Below are 14,254 nucleotides of genomic sequence, written 5' to 3'. Positions count from 1 at the left end.
TGTCTCTGTAAAGGTTTTCTTGAGTTTCATCCAAAACTTATTGCAGGTGCATTGCTCGCCTATCCCTGCCATCGAAATTCGTAAACTGTGTAACACAATTTTCTGCTCAATACAGCACTGCACAATAACTAACACATGTACAACAATGAAATTCCAGCAGTTACACATTAAACACAGGTGTGTGCAGGAATGGCAACCACATTGCACTTCAACTCATCATTGGTGGAAACTTATGAATGTTCTGTAATTTTTTGAACAGACCTCGTATATTCCCCAATTCGTATTTGCAGTTAGTTATAAGAGTGAATTTTGAATGGAATCTTGGATGAACTGTGCAGTTCACAACCACAATATTAGAAGTCAAAATGATTTCCAGGTAGAGTATGCATGTCTATGTAAGGTTCAGAATGGAGTTTTATATTCTTGTTTAAAAATCTATAACAGGTTGCTTTAGATGGAAAACTGAAAACTGAAAATCCCCAGATATGTTTTAAAAAATGTTTTCTTAAATATTGTTGACCAAGGTCGTGATTCAACTTTGATTTAATTTTGATGAGGCCATGTATAGAGCACATTAAGAATCAGCTCTTATTTATGTCCTCTCTTTATGCTGCCTCTTGTATTATTTACATTTTTTCCTACCACATCCTTTTCATTTCCATCAGCCAATTAAATTGTTTCCCACATATTCAAGAATTTGATGTTTTGTTTTCAGCTGCTTTATTTTGATTATAACTTATCCCTTTATTGCAAATTTTTCACAGGTTGGAATCAACAGACTTCCGTGATTTGCAAGACAAGATTAGTCGTCCAATAACAGTTCTGCAAAATGTTACCTTGTTCCGCTCCCTGAGTGATCAGTTCTTAGAAACTTTCCGTGAACTTGTTGCACAGAATCCCCATTATAGGATTGATGAGGTAAATCAGCTTGATTATTGTTTTCTGAAACTACAGTTAATCACTGGGAAACAGTCCTCTGTAGACTGGAACATTTTATGTGTGCTCTACCTTGTACTGAGAGTTTGCTGTTAAAATTATGACTGTACAATAATTTCGGAAAATACTTGTTTTCATTGCCTGCAACAGTGGATACAGACAGCATTTCATTAGGTGCACATTAGTACTTTATAAATTACTCACACATGAATTACTGTTGTCTGTAATGAACACAACTGTTTTGAAGTAGACTGATATTCACTCTTTTGCAGCACATATATAAACCTGAGCTATTGTTTTCACTTTTAGCAACAGGAACTGGAACCTTGTGCTGGCTGTATGCAGATACCATCAAATGTAAAACTTGAAAGACATTGTGAAAATACATCAGCTCCTGATGCATGTTCAGTATGTTACTGCCGACCTATGTGGTGTGTGGATTGTATGGGCCGATGGTAAGTCATTTTGTTTCTATGTTTCTTTTCCACTGAGATAGTCATTGCTCTCTGTCTGTCTGTCTGTCTGTGTGTCTATCTCTCTCTGTCTCTCCTCTGTGGAGAATGAATGCTCTAGTAATAGCCAGTGACATGTGAGTTTAATAAACAGTGAAATTTATCACCTAGTGCTATGTGAGTGTAATTTAGAAAGATATCCAGCACAGTGATGATTGGGCATTGCCCATAAAAAAGTCTTAAAGATGTTTCTAAAATAAATAAAACAGAAAGAATGTGCCTAATATTCAAAAGCCTTTAGTCAGTTGTAGAAACAGAACTTACATACAGATGATTCAGGATTGATTCTGCTTTACATTTTGTCTTTTCCATTCTGTGACACAGAAAGGTCTCATGTTTCCACCTATCATTGAGCGTGTGTAATGCACTGAGGTGTTGAATGAGTAAAGATATAATTTACTTGGAAGATGTGACAAAGGTTCAATCATTTCAAGGACTGCTTAGAAGAGGGCAAGTAAATGAGCATTAACTCTTGAACAGAGCAGTAGACGCATTTGATGAGGATGAAATGCTAAAAGCAAAAAATCAACAATGTTTACAAGAAGACCAATTTGGATTTAGGAAAGGAAAAGGAACCAGCAAAGCTATAATAGTGCCATGAATGATCTTAGGAAGAAGAATTGATGTGAACATTGACCTAGAGAAGGCATGGTGAGTAGCAACTTTCCTTCAGATGTTGTTATATATTGTTAACCACTGGGCAATAAATCCTTACAGATGTCACTGCTTTACTTCCTGTGTCCTTGCTGCCATGGTTGCAATGTAAGGACAAAACATTAGTAATCTGAAAAGTTCATCTATTGTGCGAGGTCAGGAAACAATCTGCTAAATGACTGAGTAGAAAGTAACTGCATTTCCTCACTATAGTTTCCCTTCACAAAAATTTCTGATTCATTAATAAAAACAACTCATTCTGGAAACACTATAAGATCTTGAATAATCACCACTTGGCTGCCCTAGTGAATAATTTATTTTGTTTGTTTGTTAGGCTGTGTGGATTTTTCTTGCCGATTCTTATAGTTCTTAAAAAATTTCTTAGGCCTGCTTGAGGAATCGTGGATTTATGCTTTCTACATACCTTATGAATCATTAATTGTGTCAGTTATTCAAAGACAAGGAATGTTTGTTCCCATTCATGTTGAAAGTTAAATGTTGTGAATTAACAAGTAAGTAATTTGCTCTCTTTCATGCTATTCATTGTGACTATAATAGCCAACAATTGAAGCAAACAATTTTTTTGATGATTTGGCTTCTAAGCTACAAAAGCAGTCTTTAAGTAAATGATTTACAAGAGCAGCCAAGCAGTTACAAGGTGTACAACTTTGCTTCCGCCGTTTTTTTCTCAACAAGTGGTTACATATGTATCATTCAAAGTATTTTCCATCACTAGCCACTACTTTCTCCCATCTTTTGGGCAGTGTACGAATCAGGCATTGAAAAAATTGTTCACCTTTCGAAGCGAGCCACGAATCGATCCAATATTTTACTTCTTCATGAGATCGGAAGTGTTGGTCAGCCAGGCCATGCGCCATTGATCTAAACAGGTGATAGTCAGAGGGAGCAATGTCTGGAGAATACGGCGGGTGGGGTAGGACTTCCCATTTTAACGTTTCCAAGAATGTTTTGACCTCTTTTGCAACATGGAGTCAAGCATTGTTGTGCTGCAAAATCACTTTATCGTGCCTCTCCCTCCACCAGTCATTGTAACTTTGGTGTCCATCTATCAACATCTCGCCTCAGACAGTGTATTTACGTTCTTTGTTCTGTGTACGAGTGGACGTGGTTGATTTGTTAGGTTTTCTTGTGACTCTGTTGTTTCTATCTGGTTATTGTTCGTAAGGTCTTTCATTGTTCATGTCCGTCCTCTCCCGTTTGTGTTTTTGTTCGCGGGCCCCTCCATGGGTCCCGCCGCACTTCCCTTCGCGTCTACCCCGCAACTGGAACGGTCGTGGTTACAACAGTTTCTTGCCACATTACTTTTCACTTAGGCCCATATACTCTGCCGGATTTAAATGAGCATGGCATTTTGTCCATTACTGTTGTTGAATTCCTAGGAATGTTTTGCAGCAGAACGTTATCTTCCCAGCCAGTGAACTTGTTCTTGGATGACTCTTTTTATTGCAAATCTCATATTCAGATGTACTGCGCTGTTGTCATTAATGCATTGCTAACACAAATCACTTGTTCTCAATACCTGACAACCACAAAACACTTCAATGCCAGAAAATATGACTTTAATACGAGAGCTGACAAATGTCAATGCGTCTAATGCATGAAACCACATGGTACTATGTACTCATGGTTTGGCAACAGGGGCACTTTACCAGCCGAACCACTGGTGGCATGGTAGGGAAACCCATTTTTCCATTGGTGTTACCTGGGCAACATCCTCCTCCGGTCAGCCAAACGTCAAGAGTTGCAACTAATTTTAAACACACTATGCATCCTTATATTGTATTCCACTAAATTCATCACTCAGCAGTGTCTATTCTTTCAGACATGCATGTATTACAAGCCTAGCCTGGCACACAATGATAACAACAGTGGTCTCAATCCCTTGTTGTCACATTCTTTCTATTGCAGAAATCCGCGTTATGCTGCAACCATTAGGTGAGGAATTTAGTGGACTATGATATAATGATGTAGACAGTGTATCATATGGAAGTTTGGGTCAGTCTGGAGAGTGTGCGTGAATAGCTGAAGTCGTTAAGATGACTGCTCGTGGTAAGTAGGTATCTGGATTGTATTGTTATGTGTATGTAGGTGAGCAATTTGGCCACGTAGAGTTGGTAGGAGGTGAGGTGAATTTTCTTGTGCAGTCCTGGGGCTCAGGGTCTGGCATGGCCACCTCAGCCGAAGTGGCATGTGTGGGCAAGCCACAACAACTGGTACAGGCCAGCCAGATACAAACATGAGCAGCACCACTGGAAATGGGTAAATCCTAAAGCTGGGAATTTGGACAGCTGTTGCTTGCATGACCTTTGTTGAGGAGACAGTTCCCCAAGAAATGATGGAATGTCAGACAAACTGAAAGATAGCTTGTTAAGCTCTTCAAGGATCTGTAATAATTCACAGTCAAGTATTAAAGCAAACCTGGATACATCTGCTATCTCAGAAAAATGAGATGCATCCAGTGACAACAGCATCTCAATATCTTTAAAACTATTGAAGTTAATATTCACAGCAAATAAACATTTTCACACTGAACGTTTGAATTAACAGCTTTTACAAGCTTCATGTGCTTTCAACATATGATATCTCAAATGATAGCATTACACTATAGCTATCATCTCTGAAAGCTAAATATATTTATCAATTTTATTTCTTAATTTATTGTGTTCTTTATATCTTTTTATTATGCAAATATTTGTCAGAGCATTGTATCCTTCACAATTACACAGAAAATGAATACAGAATGAACACCTCACATTTTGTCATACTGCAGTATTTATATAATGAACAGTTCACTGTTTTGCCAGTAACTTTATTTAAACATTAATTACAACTGATAATGCAAAATCACGGCAATTTAAGAAGTGGTCAGTTGCATGCATTGGCTGACTTTGCCTTTGTAATGATGCAGGAGACCCACAAAAGAGTGCCAAAAGACGCTTCTGACGAGGAGGACTAAACAAATGTTTTAATTTTTTAAACAGTATTTAATGGCAATCTGTTGTCATTTATTGTGAGCACGCTTGTGCAAGAAAACTGGCTTATTTTTTATTTATGAACAGGCCTTTATTTGTTTTCATTGTGCATGTCCAAAAGAATGGACACCACATATATATAATTAAAGTGAGAACAGCAGTAATCTGTTCAGTGAGGATGTACACCAGACTCAAACTCTTATAGGAATTGGCAAAACGCTGTGAATAATGAGGATAAGGAGCAAGGTGCACTACATTAGTTGTGTGTGGATAAGTTGAGAATATGTGTGTAACAGAAGTCATGCTAGGATAGTCCATGCAGTTGCGATGACCACTGTGTCGGGGTGGCTTAGTGGTCAGATCATCTGCCTAGTAAACAGGAGACCCAGTTTCAAATCCCAGTCCAGCAGAAATTTTCAACTTTCCCTATTGATTTAACTCAACACTGACCCACAGCCAATGTTCGTATTTCCTTTGTGTATGAATATGAATTTTGTTTGTCAAAATTAGCCAGATTCTGGAAGCCATCAACATTTTCATTCTTAACGTGTAATTATATTTCTTCACACTTCAGTGAACAACTACACAGTTTCCCAACAAAGTCACCAGGAACTACACTACATTTAGTTTTCATAAGGGCTGTCATCAGTTCTTCTTTGTTCTTTTCTTGCCATTTAAGAACGCTTCTTTTCCTTTTTTTAGGAGTGTTGTGGTCTATCTAATGTAGGATGTGCTCACCTACTTCCTACTTAAGTGGGTGTAGATTTTGTTCCCTTCTAAAGTAGCATGAAACAGACCACATGTCTCTCACTCTAAAAAGTTCATTTAAAGAATTAAAAAAATCTTATAAAGAATTATTTTAATTTTTATTTTATTTGCAATTAATGTATTGTTATTGCATAAACATTTAATGTTATTTGGCAGTGGCTGGAAGATTTCAATAATAATTGTGTGTGGCTCGATGGCAGAGTACAAGTCTTTCAATTGCGTGCCACTTCAGTGACTTGCATGCCCCTGACGTGCCCAAGTTATGCAACCGAGAAAAGGGGACCCACGGTTTAAGATGGAGTCCAAACCACATGTGGTTCCTGGATACGCAACACTTCATTGAGAGGATAGATTAAAGGAAGACTGGAAATTTCTGTGTTTTGACCAGCATTAGCTCTACTGCTAGACTGCCAAGCTTGACTTAAATTTTTCTTTACTGGTGTTAAGCTTAGTAGATCGCAATAAAGGTGAGACTTCCTTCTTGTGCTGTGACCATGATACATGTCATTTGACACACAGTGTGCTGGCTTGTAAATCGTGAAGCTTATGATTGAATACATCTGTTGGGAAGTAGTGGTAAGAAAGCTGACATTCTTCAAAATACTATATCAAGAAACTGTTCAGAACACCAAGATACTCTCCACATGATGTGGATAACATTTTAAAAAGCTGAAAATTTTCTTTGAAATTGTTATACGACTTCAAAAGGTAGTTGCATAATGCAATATAGAAAGACTCAGAAACCAAAATAAATGTACTTTCTGATACTGACGACTCTGATCTCCAAAACTCTACCAGCACTGAATGTAATTGTGGCCAATCCTTTAAACATCTGGACAATGTGTTGTTTCTAGGTATGTCTAAGTTGCCTAAACATGTGGAACAATATATTTTTCTATCTGGTGCAATATACAGCAGGGACTTCCTGTGTAATTCTGTTACCAGAATGGAAAATGGATGTAATTTGTTTTGTTCAGTTTTATAAAGAATTTATGTCAAACCAAGTAAGAAACTCTCACACCAAATTTGTTATTATCTGCCTGCAGATCAGTTAAAAATTTAATGTCACCACAAAGCCAAAATGTTTGCAAAGTTAACTTTTTTAGGGCAAGGGTGAGTCATTTATATTTAAGAGTAATGACATATCCCCACAAGACTGCATGGTACACACACAGTGACCCACACCCCAGTCAACTGTGCAGCATTTATACAAGACCACCTTCTGCTTCTTGTTGCGGAGGTAGGATTTTAACCACTTTCACACAGATCCTCTGATGCTGTACTGGCACTCTTCATCAAGCAATATTTTTTTGCTTTACACAGACATTTGTCACTGAGAATTTAGTTCCAGCTATGGATATATCCTTTTGAAATCCATATTATGATTTCCTGTCAAACTTGTCAAAATTCCTTGCACTTTCACATACAGATTGCAGACGGTGGAATGCCTGCCAAATATATCAGGTACCAGGGAAATAAGGTACACAGGACAGGCCAAAACTAGCAAAACAACCATGACATGTCTGCAGTGCAAACCACTGATGACTTGGTCATCATCTTTTCACCCGTTGATTGCAGTTGCCTTCCAGTAACTGACAATCTGTTGTTCTAAATAACCAATAAAAACATGGAACAATTAGTCACAGGCTATCAAGATTTGTGATAGCACAGACAGCATTACTCTAGGTGGCAACCAATCCACTTACTGACAGGGCAACCAGGTATTTATATTATGGTGGACCATGGCAATCACAAATGCAGAGAAGGTCAACATTCTCAGGCAAAGTTCCATCTAGAATTCACACACACATTGGCACATTCAACATCAACACACTAATTCAACATGGAAAATTACACACTCTAGTGTCAGAGTTAAATTGACAAAAATTTCTGATGCTAGCCCTCCAAAAAAGACACAGTAGAGCTTCAAGTGTAAAACCATAACAAGATGGTAACAGTGCTCCTCTTCAGGATGTGGCCTTTGTGATACCCAAAAATGTAGTCACCACAGTCAGAAGTCTCTACAATCACTTCGTGACTGTGCACACTAACATAGAAAATGGAAAACTCCAACAAAACATTGGAACCTTCTTGGCCAAACTTGAAGATGTCATCGTGAAAACCTCTACACAAGATGCAAAGATTCGACTGGGTGACTTCAATATCCAAGTCAGCAAAGAAAGAGAATACAGAAAACTGTAGACCAACATCAGGCCCACAGATCTACATACAAAAATAGCACAAAACTCATTGAATTAAGTCTACAAAACAACTCAAGAATCATATCGGCTTCTTTGAGAAAGTTTCCCTGGAAACAAAAGACTTGGAGGTCCCTCATACAAGAATATCAAATCAGCCATGAAGCCATTTCCTACCACCGACAGAAATCCGCAATGTTCAAATCCACAGAGGGCCACACTTCAAGTCAAATCACTATTTAACGAGGATCAAAGCAATGTTTACCCCAAAGAAAATTGCCGAAAAAGAGAAAACGTACAAAAATGTATCACATGCAAAATCAGAGAAACCAGCCTCAAAGAAGAATGGGAAAAAGAATATGCAAACAAGTGGGAAAAATTTAATACCAAAATCACATGAGAGCCCAAAGGATTAATCACTGAAAAAAAAATTCCAGGTGCCCTTGGTGAAATCCAGAAAGCAAAAATGTGCTTTAAGAATGCAAAGAAACTTTCTGTAAGTATAACAGGAAAAACATGAAAGTAAATAATCCTTCTGTGAAATCGGGAAACCATCAGACAGACTGAGAGGTAATACAGGAAGGAACAACTGGACATCATTGAAGAAAATTTTTGCAGTTATAACATGTGAGATTTCTAAGGGACTTTTGCAGGAATAGTCTGAGGGCAGACCCCTCAAAAATTTATGTATCAGGAAATCAGGTGGATGGTTTGCCTTGACCAGTCAGGAAAACTATCAGGAACTTGCGCAATATTTTTCTGAACTGTTTAACTCTACTGTACTCCTTCAAGATTCCCTAAGGAAATCTCAACTTACACCCACACTGAATCCCCACCATACTCACAAGAAGAGATTCACAGCCATATCCTCAGATTCAAAAATAAGGGAGCTGTAGGAGAAGATGGTATCACCTGAGAAATACTGAAAAGTGCTGGACAAAATTCCCTCGAAATACGCACCCTCATACACCCACTTCACAAAAAAAGCAACAAAACAAATTTAAATAACTATCAAGGAATCTTCCTTATTCAATTTACATACAAATTTGTTTCATGGGGCCTCATCCAAAGAGGTCAATAGCAACTTGATCATAAAACTGAAATTGTATAGAACAAATATTCAGCTTAAAAACAGCATCAAAATACAAAGCAGGAACAGCCTGATCCTATGTTCCTTTGTAGCATATGATACATCGATTGCCAGTCCCCCTTTATCATACTCAGACAACAAGGACCCAAACTGAAAATGCTAAATCTCATCAAACACTCACCAGTGCAACATCCAAAGTAAAATTAATGGGTGAGATATTAGAACCATTTCTTATTAAAACGTGTTTGTCAACACATCAGGTGAGGTATCATCAGAACCATTTCTGATTAAAACTGGTGTTTGGCAACACATCGCTCTGTCTGCTATCTTCTTTAATCTGGTTTTGGACCAAGTCTTCTGAGAGTATGAAAAAGGAAGAACCAGTACTATTGGAAATCCATACAACTTTCAAGCTGTAAAAATGACATCCAAATTTCTTACCTAGATCTTAAGGACAATCTGGCAATACTAGCGAACACCCAGACAACAGCAGTAAAACAGATACAAACTCTCAAGTAATGTGCTGACGGAGCTGTCCTCCCACTATCTTTCCAGGAAAACCAAGTACATCTGCTCAAAATACCCTAGTCAAAAGCTAATCACAACATATGGACAAATCAGGTAAATCAAATGAGTTCCATACTTCAAGCATTCAGGTAAAATTGTTGAACCTACAAGGAAAGAGAAAAGTCACAAAAAATTTGCATGCAAAAACTTAGGAGAGCCTACAACATCTAGAACAAAAGATGTATCTTTATACAGACATAAAGCAGGCTCTGTGAACAGTTATCATGCCTGAAGCCTTGTTATACTGGATCAATTCTTATACTCCACAGAAAATCTGATACAGAAGATATTTTAAAAGAACAACACTAACTTCTAAGAAAGATACTTGGCCCCAAAATAATAACTGAAAAAGTATTTAATGACACAGCAGGCATTAGAAAAAGATTGAAATTTTATCGGCATATCTACAGACTCCTAACAGTAAGACTCACTTACAAAATTTTGATCTACATATTATAGGTTGAAGCAGTACCCTGGATCCATAATGTCTAAAAGGATTTAGAAAAGGCTCAAATACATCCATCAGCCATTTTCAGCATAAGCTCATACAGATAAAAAAATTGCAGATGAGAAGTGCTGCAAGCGAATGAATTCAGCACAAGCCCATGGACAAACTGGGCTGAAGAAGGAAAAAACATCCACAGAGAGCAAATGAGAGCTGATTGAAAACTCCAAAGACTGAAACATAATAGCTTTGTGTGATCTGATAGAGTCCAGTCACACGTAATAATGATAATCAAGTAAAACATTTGTGACTCATGGCATACCTCCTGTGACTATGGAACAAAATCATTGTGCCAGTTAAGACACCCAGGCATGTAGAAGCACTAAATATGTGTGCCAGACTGGTGATTAACTGATCTGAGCAGGATTACAGCTATGTTTGGTACATAGTATGTGTTAAATCTCAAAGTGTCCGAAATTATGTAAGTGCTCCAAGTAAAACAAGAGCTGCCTGAGGCTAGAGAGCTGTATGTCCAATAACAACCTATCAAAAAATAAACAACAGTGTCACTGCAGTTAAGATCATGAAGCGAGACACTGAATAGGATGTTGTGAGTTACATCCCACCACTAGTGACTTAATGCTCTGTCCACTGTTGTGGGGAGAATGGTCAACAGTGTCATATGAAGAATAACCTAAAGAGAATTTTATAAAAATACCACTCCTGTATGTTTCAGGCTGTACTGTAATGATTTCCACAATTTTATACAATCAAGAAATGTATGTCACTTGGACAAGATTGAGTTGGGAATTAAACTGTCAAATGTGATAAAGAAAGACCTTGACAAGCATCACAAACTTGCCGAAATCAGTTACCAGTTGTGTATGACCTAATAAAAGGTTGTGCATTGTTCCCCCCTTTCCTAATGTTTGTCCTAGGTTGTTGCAACACTGCCCCATGTGGCGTCCATCAGTTCATCCACAGGTAGGTGCAGGTATTATTTAGGCCATATGACCATATTGCACCATGTTCGTGCCTTGTTCTGCACCTGAATGTGATAGAAAATATATGTAGCTGTCCCAAATTACTAAGGCATTTCTTTTAAATTTAAACAGGTGCAGCAGAATGTTTGAATGTTATAACATCACAAAACATTGAGGTAATGTTTAGTGAAGACTGTGAAAATGAAGCACTGATATATTTTCAGGTTTGCTTCAAGACAGGATCAGCAGCATCCAGAAACATGGCTGAGTTCAAAGTGCACTTGCCCTCTGTGTCGCAGTACATTTTGTATCCTTGATGTGTGCATGATACAAAAGTGACAATAAAAGTATTTTTGTATGTTTAAGATAAACCAGATTTTTTTATATTTGTAATTGTGTATCTTCATAATAAAGAATTTTCGTTCCAGATGGTAGTTTCTTTTAATCCTCACAGTCTCTCTCTCTCTCTCTCTCTCTCTCTCTCTCTCTCTCTCTCTCTCTCTCTCTCACACACACACACACACATACACACACACACCTACATATTTACTAGACTTTTCCCTGCAGCTTCACCTGCAGTTGCATTCAACACACAAATTTCACAAACTTCCTCCTGCCCCTTCCCTTTGTCCCCCACTTCCACTCTGTCTCTCTGCCCACCTCATCCTCCAAACTCTACCTATCTCCTTTTCCCCAGTCTCTCTGTCCCTCCATCTCCTCCTGCTCCCCTCCCTTTGTCCATATCCCCTGCCCCCTCTCTCGGAAAATGTCTTCACCCTCTCCTCCATCCTTCCATATCCTCCTCACCCTCTCTCTCTCTCTTGATCACCCTCTCTCCCTATCAATCTCATTCTCTCCATTTCTCTTTCCTTTTTCCATTTCTCTGTCCATCCACTCAATCCCTCACTCTGTTCATGCCTTCCTGATCCCTCTGCTTATCCTCCCCCCCCCCCCTCAATCCCTCCCCCCCTCCCCAAGTCACTGATAACTTCAGAGCTGAGTGCCTATAAGCTCCAAACACTTGCACAAACAGACCAGCCCCTCCCCTATCTGTCTCAAAGTTTCACCAGCCATGCCCATCCGCACATATATCTCCTGCAAAATAGGTCAAAAAAACCATGCCAATACTACTGCCACAATACACCTGGCGAGCTGGGCATTCTACACGTTGTGTGCTGGAAAACCACTTTTTTACCCCTGACTTTAGGCTGCCCAGCAAATCAGGTTGACAAGGCAGGCTCATACTACTACAACACAACCTGTCTTGCAAAGCAGCCTATACGTCAAGAGCTGGAGGGGGGAACATTCTTTCCGTATATGTGCATAGGAGGTTACAAACCGCACAGTGCTGATACTCGTGAAGTTTGCTGTTGGTGTGCCAAATTAGGTTGAAATCCATCCAGGGTTTTGGGAGGACATTCCAGACTTACATACATATAGACAATTAAAGGAGTCGTAGACTTCTTTTGTAATCATAAGTTCCTGTACCAGTACACAAGTAAAGGAGATAAGAGGTCAGAAGAATGAAGGGCATTTATTTAAAGTGTAAGTAATCAACTGAACTGATAGATGGAGCATAAAGGATGCCAGAAGCCATTCATAAAACATTGACCACTAACTGAATAGTTTCTTTATTAGAAAAAAGCAAGGTATTCAGTTTTGATAGCTATTTTTTAAAAGATTATAGTTCTCTATTTTTTAATTAGAAAATCACAAATATTTTATTTTTATTTGGAAAACACAAAGTAGACGATTAACTACAGCACTAAGGCAATTCAATAGGACTGCATCTGTTTATTATTGCCAACAAAAGGAAGTTTAGCCTATCTGGTAGTGATTCTCATGAGAGTAAAATTCTGAAGTACTTTCTCTATTTGTGAGTAATTGCACAACCATAAGAAAACATAGGAACAGTAATTTTTATGTAACATAACTTAAGCTTGCTGGTACTGCGAACGGCTGAAAGCAAGGGGAAACTACAGCCGTAATTTTTCCCGAGGACATGCAGCTTTACTGTATGATTAAATGATGATGGCGTCCTCTTGGGTAAAATATTCCGGAGGTAAAATAGTCCCCCATTCGGATCTCCGGGCAGGGACTACTCAAGAGGACGTCGTTATCAGGAGAAAGAAAACTGGCATTCTACGGATCGGAGCATGGAATGTCAGATCCCTTAATCGGGCAGGTAGGTTAGAAAATTTAAAAAGGGAAATGGATAGGTTAAAGTTAGATATAGTGGGAATTAGTGAAGTTCGGTGGCAGGAGGAACAAGACTTTTGGTCAGGTGATTACAGGGTTATAAATACAAAATCAAATAGGGGTAATGCAGGAGTAGGTTTAATAATGAATAAAAAAAATAGGAGTGCGGGTTAGCTACTACAAACAGCATAGTGAACGCATTATTGTGGCCAAGATAGACACAAAGCCCATACCTACTACAGTAGTACAAGTTTATATGCCAACTAGCTCTGCAGATGATGAAGAAATTGATGAAATGTATGACGAGATAAAAGAAATTATTCAGGTAGTGAAGGGAGATGAAAATTTAATAGTCATGGGTGACTGGAATTCGTCAGTAGGAAAAGGGAGAGAAGGAAACATAGTAGGTGAATATGGATTGGGGGGAAGAAATGAAAGAGGAAGCCGCCTTGTAGAATTTTGCACAGAGCATAACTTAATCATAGCTAACACTTGGTTCAAGAATCATAAAAGAAGGTTGTATACCTGGAAGAATCCTGGAGATACTAAAAGGTATCAGATAGATTATATAATGGTAAGTCAGAGATTTAGGAACCAGGTTTTAAATTGTAAGACATTTCCAGGGGCAGATGTGGATTCTGACCACAATCTATTGGTTATGAACTGCAGATTGAAACTGAAGAAATGGCAAAAAGGTGGGAATTTAAGGAGATGGGACCTGGATAAACTGAAAGAACCAGAGGTTGTAGAGAGTTTCAGGGAGAGCATAAGGGAACAATTGACAGGAATGGGGGAAAGAAATACAGTAGAAGAATGGGTAGCTCTGAGGGATGAAGTAGTGAAGGCAGCAGAGGATCAAGTAGGTAAAAAGACGAGGGCTAATAGAAATCCTTGGGTAACAGAAGAAAT

At 38.5% G+C, this 14,254-nt stretch overlaps 1 protein-coding gene across 6 annotated transcripts in view; it reads left to right on the top strand.

Moving 5' to 3' along the window:
• The window catches only part of LOC126252035 (E3 ubiquitin-protein ligase TM129), a 51,116-nt gene extending 39,543 nt beyond the window's left edge, over nucleotides 1–11,573 (top strand). For 2 of the 6 annotated variants that reach the window (XM_049952823.1, XM_049952820.1), the window contains exons 4-6: nucleotides 765–918; nucleotides 1,246–1,391; nucleotides 11,371–11,573. In XM_049952823.1, the coding sequence (XP_049808780.1) occupies nucleotides 765–918; nucleotides 1,246–1,391; nucleotides 11,371–11,485 (415 nt within the window). In that variant the 3' untranslated portion in view covers nucleotides 11,486–11,573. Of the gene's footprint in view, nucleotides 1–764; nucleotides 919–1,245; nucleotides 1,392–1,772; nucleotides 2,100–4,031; nucleotides 4,126–11,278 lie in introns of those variants that run through there. The other 4 variants (XR_007545819.1, XR_007545820.1, XM_049952822.1 and 1 more) reach the window with 4 other exon arrangements.
• The last annotated feature ends 2,681 nt before the right edge of the window (nucleotides 11,574–14,254 follow it).

The sequence above is a fragment of the Schistocerca nitens genome, chromosome 4 (genome assembly GCF_023898315.1).
Source record: "Schistocerca nitens isolate TAMUIC-IGC-003100 chromosome 4, iqSchNite1.1, whole genome shotgun sequence".
Classification (NCBI taxonomy): Eukaryota; Metazoa; Arthropoda; class Insecta; order Orthoptera; family Acrididae; genus Schistocerca; species Schistocerca nitens.
This window is presented reverse-complemented; position numbering and strand designations above follow the sequence as displayed.